The following is a 9,264-nucleotide window of genomic DNA, read 5'->3' on the forward strand; positions in this document are numbered from 1 at the left end:
TTGTAGTCCAGTGACTCTGAAATGTGCACAATATTGTAATGTAGCAAATGCAGTATTCATATTGATTGGGACATCGGATAATTTATTTCGACAGGGGGATCTCATTGGTATGCGTGGTGCTGGGAGAGTGGACTGTGACTGCCCCCCTTGTTCTCCTGGCTGCAAATGCAGGCCCGGCGTCAGGGCGGTGGAAGGCTGAGGGCTCTTTCTTTGCAGAGGATCAAGTGCAGAGCTTAAAACAAATGGGAGATTTACTGAACAGCCACCGAGACATTGGGGGGCATTTTATCTTCAGAAGCCTTTGCTGACTGAAACGGGTTTTGGAAAATTGACCCTGGTGGCATTTTGCAGGGTGATTTAGCTGGAGAGTCCTCCTGGAACCTCCCATGCTTTTTTGTAAACCTATTTATTGGGGTGGGGGGGGAGCTCTAAACTGGCCAATGGGCGAGAATCGCTGGGCTGGTCTTGAAAATGTGACTTTTAGGTCAGAGCTTTAAAGGAAGAGGGCGGACTGCTTTCTGGGCAAGAGGACCCTGGCTAGAAGCTTTGATCCCTGAACAGGGGTTTTCTTTAGCTTTTCCAGGTTCTAGATAGGGCTGGTAAATACCTTCGTGTTTCTTTGTGTGTGTGTGTGTGTGTGTGTGTGTGTGTGTGTGTGTGTGTGTGTGTGTGTGTGTAAGAGAGAGATAGAGAGAGAGAGAGAATATGTTTAATTGTAGGTAATTAAACTTCTTACCGGGGTTCTGCAATTGGGGACATTCCCAGCTATATGGAATTATTATGATCATCATCATCATTATTGTTAAGTGTTTGGATAGGAAGGAAAAGCAAAAAAAATAGACACAGAAATGCCACAGTAGTGATCAAATTCCACCCCCCCCCCCCTTCAGACCTCATCTACACCCATTTCCACTTGGGCCTAATCTTGTTTTGATTGCTAGCCAGAGGGTAATTTATGGCCAGTCTTTCGCCAAGTTATCCAACTTTTAAGCAAACTTTGATGGATGGAACACACTTTTTTGGCCACCTGGTCTCAGGGGCCTCTCAGCTCCACCACCCGATCCTAAAGGTGAAATGAGACATTCTTCCAAATCAGTGGTGTTAAAGAGATCCGTGTTTCAGCTGGCTTGGAAGTGGGGCTTGGTTTTGACTGGTTTCTTTATCTCATTCCACACACCCACACACCAAGCCCACTTCCCACTTGGGTTTGGCGTTCTGCTCCTCATCAGCAAAAGTTTGGGGCTTATCGTATTGAACGTATTGTTTCTTTCTCACCCACATATGCAAACTTAATTAAAGACTGTCCTCCTCATTCCCCCCCCCCCCCACAACTTTGATATATAAAATCTCCCAGGGATGGATAAGATCAGTTCCATAAATCCATCTCCTCCACCATAAGAACTTTGATTTCTCGTTCTATGCGAGCTGATTACATCTATATTTTCTGAACACTAAACTCTCCTGGATGCGTTACATGAAATACATTCCCTCCGTACAAAGGCTCAGGTTGGCTCGTACTGCGCAGCAGCGATTATTTATTTACATCATTTCTTTGCCACAGACGGGGAAGAAATATTGAGAAATAATGACTGTGTGAAAGAAATATGACCATCTTAAAAAGTGGGACACGCACAATTTCCACTGGAGCCCTCCCTTCTTCCCATCCCGCCCCCTGCCAGCCCCCACCCCCTTCGCCCTGACTGCCATGTCATTCTCAGAAGGTGAATATGCATCGCTGTCCTTCTTTGGTCTATTTCATCTCAGCTCAATCAGCTCATCGATCAGAGAGCCTAGATTGTTTAATTAATTTTCAGGTCCTCTCCTTACGCTGCGGAGGTGGGAAGCATCCCCAAATCCTGGACACATTTGCTTGGGTTGGGTTGCCAAAGAAATTCCAATCCTCCCAGGTAGCAAGGGGGGGGGGGGGCGCTGATTTAAAAAAAACAAAAACAAAAACGAAGGAGGCATTTAATCGAAAAGACTGAGGAGGTGCTTGATCAATGCGGTTGGAAAATAACACAGAGAATACCCCGTGGCAAAGGCCGCTTGTCCTTACCCCCTCCACGTCCACCTGCAGGTTCTCAGTGTCCAGCCCTGGCCTTGCTGTGCAGGCGCCTGTGCGGTAGGGGACGGCAATAATATTTGATCAGCCTTGGGAATGGAACTGGAGGGTCCCAAAGAAACGTGCAGAGAAGATCATGGGGCCCTGCAATCCTGCCTTGTTTGGAAGTGGTGTGGAAGCCCCCCTGCCATAAATAGGCGACTAACAGCCCACTCCTATGCATGTCGACTCAGAATTAAGCCCCATTGTAGTCAATGGGGCGTACTCCCAGGAAAGTGTGGATAGAATTGGGCTGTGTGGCTGCAATCCTTATGGGCACTTAAATGGGAGTAAGCCTCATTGACTGTAATGGGACTTACTTATGAGTAGACATGCAGAAGATTGGGCTGTAATACACAGTCAATAGCACGTTAGGTGTTGTTGTGGCGGGTGAGCCTTGACAATCAACGTCTGAAGGGACTAGTGGCTCTCTGTTATTGACTGCCAACAAGGGCAGGCTTCGGCTCTGTGTGTGTGTGTGTGTGTGTGTGTGTGTGTTGCAACGGGGTTTGTCCCCCCTCCGCTTTAGATGTTGCAAATGATCACTGCATTTAAAGCAAAAGTATGGATTAGCACAACAGCCGGGCGTGGGTAATTGTACATCTAAGCGCTCCTTAGTCCGTAGCTGGGGTCACGGGGGTCTTCTCCTCAGAAGCGCCTGAATTTCCTCCTGGTTCATTCCTCTTTTCGCTGGAGGCCAGAGGAGTCGAGATGAAGGTGCAGGGCTATCTTTGTAGAAGCCAGTTCTGGACAAAGAAAAAAACAAAAACCCCAACTTCCAAACCCAAACCCACTAGCCACCGAGCTGCCCCTCCCCCCCTCCCCCTCCCCCTCCTTTGAATAACCTGGAGCCCCTTTTCCAGGGTCATCATTTGACACTGGGCAATTTTGTCACTTTGGGGGCCTTTACCCTGCGATTCATTCATTCCCAGATCTAGATCGGAGCGGGGGCTGCCTTTGATCTGCGCCTGCTTGCAGACTGCCGGCTTCTGAGCTGGTGTTTGGAAATATTTATTATTAATATAAGGGGGAGGGGAAAAAAAGAAACCAGGGCGTGTGTTTGAACAAGGGGGGGGGGTCTCCTGAGCCTGAAGAAGCCCTCGCCTGGCTCGGTGCAGGATGTGTCTGTATGTCCTCAAGCACACCAGTACGGAATTTTTGCCTTATGGGAAAGGAGCCCTGGAACTCTCTCTCTCCTCCCCCCTCCTCCTTCTCCTCTGACCTAGAAAAGCAAGGAACTCATTTTCAGGGCGGGGGGGGGGGCGTGGAGCGTGCCCTGGCTCCTGTCCTCTCCGGAGGGCGCCCAGCACCCTGGGGCTGGCAGCGGTGGCCCTCTCTGCCCAGCGCCCACTCAGGCCGTGCAGCAGCCGGCACAGCATTGTGCGTGCGAGCGGACGGCAGGCCGAGCGAGAGCAGCTGCTGCGGGCGCCTGCTTAGGAGAGGGGAGGGGGGAGCGAGAGCGGGGGGGGGGGCGCCTGCCTGCCTTTCCGAGCCCTCTTCCTGGCGGCTTTTCTGCAGCTTACGGAGATGTGACCAATTTCCAGTGACTCGATCGCGGAGATCCCCAGACAAAGCGGAGAGAGCCGCGTCCACCCCCCCCCCTCGGAAATGGAGCCGGCCGCCTCCTTTCGCGCGGGCGCCTCCAAATCCTCCTAGCCTGGCTGGCTGGCAGCAGCCCCGCTCCGCACGCGCTGCCTGGCCCCGTTTGGCCCTCCCTGCAGCCTTTTCCTTGGGGGGGGGGAGTGTACTTGCCAGGGGGGAGGGATGGGAAGGACCCCCCCCGCTGGCTGCGCTTGGCTGTCTGTGGCGGGGAGGGGGAGATCTGGGAGAGCCTGGCTGGGGGATAACAATGGGATGCGGTCCTGGAGAGACACGCAGGCAGGCAGGCAGGCCCCGGCCCCTTGCTCGCCTCCCCTGCCGCCGGTGGAGGCCAGGTTGCTGGCTGGCTGACTGCTGGCTGCCAGGGCCAAGATGGCTCCAGCTTCCCTCCCAGCCGCCTCTCCTCTCCTCCGCGTCTTCCATTATTTATCTGCAAGGTGAAGGAAGCCGCACAAAGAGAGAGGAGGGGGCGGAGGGGGCGTCTGGGGTCGCGCTGCTCCTGTCTGGTGGCTGCTGCTGCTGCTGCTGCTGGGGGGGGGGAGGGAGAAGGACGGGAGGGATGGGGCTGGCTCGGTGCCGTGGCCCCCACTCGCTGCTAACCGTGTTGCCCCCCTTGTCGCCCCCCTCCCTGCTCCCCTGGACCGGGCAGACGCCTGTGGCCTGTCGGACGCGGCGCACATCGAGAGCCTGCAGGAAAAGTCGCAGTGCGCCCTGGAGGAGTATGTGCGGAGCCAGTACCCCAACCAGCCCAGCCGCTTCGGCAAACTGCTTCTGCGGCTGCCTTCCCTGCGCACCGTCTCCTCGTCGGTCATCGAGCAGCTTTTCTTCGTCCGCTTGGTAGGTAAAACCCCCATCGAGACCCTCATCCGAGACATGCTGCTCTCCGGCAGCAGTTTCAACTGGCCTTACATGTCCATCCAGTGTTCCTAGAGCACCTGGCGGCCTCCCCACTAGAGACCTTGAGGACCTAGAGCCCGTCCGCCCCAGTGGGGGCGCGCACGGCCGGGTGGGGGGCCCACCCTCAAAGGAGAGCACGCAGACAAACAAAATCCCATCAGAAACCTCACACACTGGCTGAAAGACTGGCGCAGGATCCGAGCCTTGGCGCGCAGGACACCTCCAGGTGGTGGAGCAAACCAGAGCGCAGAGATGGGAAAGGAGTAAAACTAGAACATTAAAAAAAAAAAAAAGGACTGGAGGGATTTTAATATAAAGCCCGAAGGAGACTAGAACGGATCTTCCTGGATTTATGAATGGACTGAGGTGGAGATCGTATGTACAGCAAATACACAGTTTTAAAAAAACAAAAAACAAAAGTACAGAACAGAAGCAGTACTGACTGGTGTAGGAAACCGAGGACGAGAAAAGGGGGTTCCCATCTGCAGTCAAAACACTCACCATGAACATTCTTCTTCATTTTGTAAGATATTAGTCTTTATTTTCACTTTTTTTGTAAAATTTAAAACATCGTATGCGCATAAAGGAAGAGAGAAAAAAGACACCACGAGAAACAAAACAAGAATTAGGAGGGGGGAAAAATAACATTTTCCAAATAATTATTAAAAACAACAAGGAATTGTTCTGTGTGTATGTATCTATATCTGTTTTGTATTTTTTTCTGGTTCCAAACCAGGTTTCCTGTGATTCTATACTAATAATTTTTGATATAACCCTTTGCTTCTTATAATGAGTGCGATATATGTTGTCGAAGCTGTTCTTCAAGAATTAAAATTGAAGTGAGAATTTAAACAGAAATAAAAGAGTTTAGCACAAACAAAAGAAAGAAAGAAAAGAAAAGAAAAGCTACCCTCCGAGAACATCAACCAACCAGTCCCAGGGCCAATCCCCAGGCTTGTTCCTTCAAGGAAATCTCCTGTTTGAGTTGGGCAAGGGAGGGATTGTTTTGTTCTGTTTCCATCAAGGGTCTGTAGCTCCTGCCAGGGGATCATGGGGAGGGTGTGTATTTTCAAGCAAATAAACAAATTGGCAGGTTGCTGGTAAGGTGTAACCATCTCTTAGTGTTCTCAGTCTTCCTGGTTTTCTTTGAGTCTGGTGGCTGAGGCTGGCGACTGACGGGAGGCGAATTCCCCTGGCCTACTAGACGTTGCCCGTCTTTCTGTGCCCAGAAACCGGCAAGAACTTTCCACTAAGTTTTGAACTTTGCTTTGTGCCTTTCCAGGTCAGATCTGTGTTTCTGAAGCCCCCAGTCCCCCCCCCCCACCCTCTTCTCTCTGCTCAGTATTATCAGGTCCTTGTATTGTACCGTGTTTGCACTGTATAGGGGCGTACCGTTTCAGGCATGAAAAATGTATTCGTGGTGTATGTCTTTGTGGAGGGGGAGTTGGTGATTTTACCATCGGATTCTAACCCCCCCCCCCACCGTCCCAGTAAATGGTTTCCTGTATTTTGTGCAGTCAACAGAAATCGGGGAGGGGGGTTCTTTCCCTGTGCGCAAACGGTACCTGCAAGCCAAATCAAGGGTTAGTCTTGAAGTGATGTATATGTAGAGAAAAAGAGGTGCGTATGGTGCCTGGTTGTATGTACAGACCAAGGACACGTATGTGTCCCTTTTCCTGTGGGCACGTGGATGCGTCTCCTTGAATTCTAATGCTTCCTTTCTTTCAAATGAGGATTGGAGAGGGTTTCTTTTTTTTTTTCCCAAAGGGCCCCCCCTTTCCCAGATGTACCAATCGCTCTCAGAGTGGAGCCCCTTTTGAAGGTAAAGACTTTCCCAGTGCTTGGAGTTGGTCGCTGCAGATCTCTGGAACAGCTTTTCAGCGCATGAATGTTTTATAGGATCTGAGAAGGAGCTGTAAGAACACACACAGTGCCAAGGGAGCTTTTTCTGAACGTATTAATAAAGCTGGATCTTTAAAAATAACATTCAGGCGTCCCCATCCCCCCCCCCGCTCCTATGCCCACTCTTTCCCTCCGAACAGATCCTCGGTGAGGCAGAATATTCAACTGGAAGAGTCCCTGGCAGTGTTTTTTTCTGCTAATTTCCCTCTTGCCCTCCCCAGATTTTTTGGTGCTTCTGTTTTTTGGCCCTAACAAGATCCTTCAGCCCAACCAGCTCGGGCTTCTTGAATATGCTCGGCGCAGTGGATCCACGAAGAACGAGGAGGAGAGCCTTTCTATACGGTGGACACTTATAGCTGCATAATCACCCCTGCCAGCAGCTTTGTTGCCTATGGACCAGCGCTAGTCAATTTCAGGAAGCGAGCTGGAGAACAGGCTGCTGTCGCTAACGTGGGAACGCTCGTAAGGAGCAGGCTTTGGAGAGGTTGCCAAGGGCAAGCCGAGGTGCTCTTGGGTTTCCCCAGAGAGAGGAGAAAGAGAGAGGATGGGGGGAAAGCACCTCAGGCCTGCAGCACCAGTCACTCCCGGAGCCTTTCGCCCTCTGGTAGGAAAGAAAGAATGCTGGAGAAGCCAAGCAGCCCAGAAGGGCTCTGCTCGATCAGATGTAAATGTATTCACTGCGGCGTGTTCTCCCCATGAAAGCAGACCAAGTGTTCTCGGGTCTATTACCATCGGCCCCATAAATTAATTTATGGAAGATCAGAGTAGGAATTTATCCTTGATTTGAAGACAAACTCCTTCAGGGCCTAAATGGGGTACAGGAAAGAGCGCGGGGGGGGGCATGCACCTGCTGCTCCGGCCCCACTGCTCCCTGGCACCCACTTTCCTGACTGTGGCTGCTGAATTCTCTGCTGTGATCCCTTGGATTTGGAAAGGAGGTTCTGCGGGTGAGGCTTCCTGGCAATTTCGCCTCAAGAAAAGCAACCACAACCCTTTAGGCTCTCAAGAAGGAAGCTGGTAGAGAAGGAAAGGGACCCAGACCCCCACTCCCCTTTCCGAGGACTGTAGTCATTCCTTCCAAGACGTTAAAAAGTCCGATTTCATCCCCTCTTCTGTTCCTGGACATCTCCTGCAGTCATGATTTCATTGCCCCTCCGAAGAACAGACCAGTGTCTCGGTTAGTGCCCCAGCCCTGCTTTCAGTCTCCACCCCAGCCTCCTCCTTTTCTGCCTGCCTGCTCTTTGCTCCTCTGTGCCACAGCAGCAGTACCTGTCCTAAACGTTTACCAGCTCCCATCTCTTCCAGAAAACACCCCCCCAGGTCTCAAAATCATCAAGGCGTCATAATTAGCCTCACCCTCGCCTCCTCTCAGACTTCTGATTCTTCCACACCCAAGGAAGTGTTTTTCCAGAGGCAAACCAGAATTTGCACCCTGGCTTGGCTGCTGGGAATTACTGGAACCCTAAAAAACAGGGAAATTGGAGTATGTGGAACAAAAACTGTCCATAAGATCATCAAACGGCCTTTGTAAAGTGGAACTGTAGCTGCCAGGGAGTCTTCTACTTTATTCAATGACAAGAAGTCCTCCCCCACTCCCCACCCCCCACCCCCCAAAAATTCAAGGTGCCTAAAAATAAACCAGTTTAGTTCCTGGTTTACTGAACTTAAGGAGACTACCCATTTTGCTCTGCAACCTTTAGGAAAAGTCTGGGCAGTGACCTAAGAACTAAACCTTTGGATTGCTATGAAGAAGACGAGGCCACGGTGACCACCCCGACCGTAGGAGAGAATTTCCTTCCACTCAATTCAGTGGGGTTTGGATTTCCATGTAACACATCAGGGTTTGGATATGAATTCATTCCATCTTTAGTGGCTTCGATTTAACTGGGCTGTGGACAGGAGAGCTTTTAAGACTGAGGGGTTAAAAGAAGACAGTTTTTCTGCCATGGTCTGTGGCACCTGCCGCAGGGGAAGAGAGCTGATCCGTTTACAAGAATCTGGGAGTCGAAATGAGAGCTGCTCCGAATTACATGCATTTAAAGGGGGAAAAATTACAAGCTTCTCTGAGTGGTACACTCAACGTCACTCAAAAGGGGGGGGGGAATTAATGATGCGATTCAGAGGCAGAATCTCCTGAATGTAAAAGATACGATTCTCGTAGAGAGAACTAAATAATATATTGGAAGCCTTTTCTCGACTGTTTAAGGCTGTGGGCCATTTTCCCAGGGAGAAGGCAGCCCTGGGTAAGTCGACTTCCTTCTAAACTTCAAGAGGAAAGTGGGTCTGACCGCTTTTAATCCGAAGTCATTTCTTTTCGCAGAGCGAGAGAGAGAGAGAGATCTTTGAAGTACTTGGAAAGTGTTGCAGAATCCTGCTCCTTTGGGTGATAATGGGGGGAGGATGGGGATGTGTGAAAGGAGGCTCTCCCTGCAAAGAACTGCCCATGACTGAGACAGCCCCTGAACCACTTCTTGACTCTCATTCATTTCCCCAATAGCAGACAGACCTGACAAGCCAGCCTTCTAGCCCAAAGTCTCGTGGCAACTGAAATCCTCAGAAAGGGATCACCGCAGAAGCTTTCAGCTGCCGTGAGTTTTTAAGGTGCTACGAGACTTTTTGTTGTTGTTCGGGTTGCAACAAATTAAAGAGGCGCCCCCCATCCCTGGAAATGAAGCAGATTTAACTGGAACTAAGTTCCATGGATCACTTGGATGGATTTTGGGATGGGGACCTGAAATCTCCTACAATAGTCCTCACCATAAAGG

At 50.8% G+C, this 9,264-nt stretch overlaps 1 protein-coding gene across 1 annotated transcript in view; it reads left to right on the forward strand.

Moving 5' to 3' along the window:
- NR2F1 (nuclear receptor subfamily 2 group F member 1) overlaps positions 1-5,513 on the forward strand; it is an 8,874-nt gene extending 3,361 nt beyond the window's left edge. The window contains 1 exon segment of the mRNA XM_066612551.1: positions 4,350-5,513. Within this exon segment, the coding sequence (XP_066468648.1) occupies positions 4,350-4,630 (281 nt within the window). The 3' untranslated portion in view covers positions 4,631-5,513.
- Positions 5,514-9,264: the final 3,751 nt, after the last annotated feature.

This window comes from Tiliqua scincoides, chromosome 2 (genome assembly GCF_035046505.1).
Source record: "Tiliqua scincoides isolate rTilSci1 chromosome 2, rTilSci1.hap2, whole genome shotgun sequence".
NCBI classification, from domain to species: Eukaryota; Metazoa; Chordata; class Lepidosauria; order Squamata; family Scincidae; genus Tiliqua; species Tiliqua scincoides.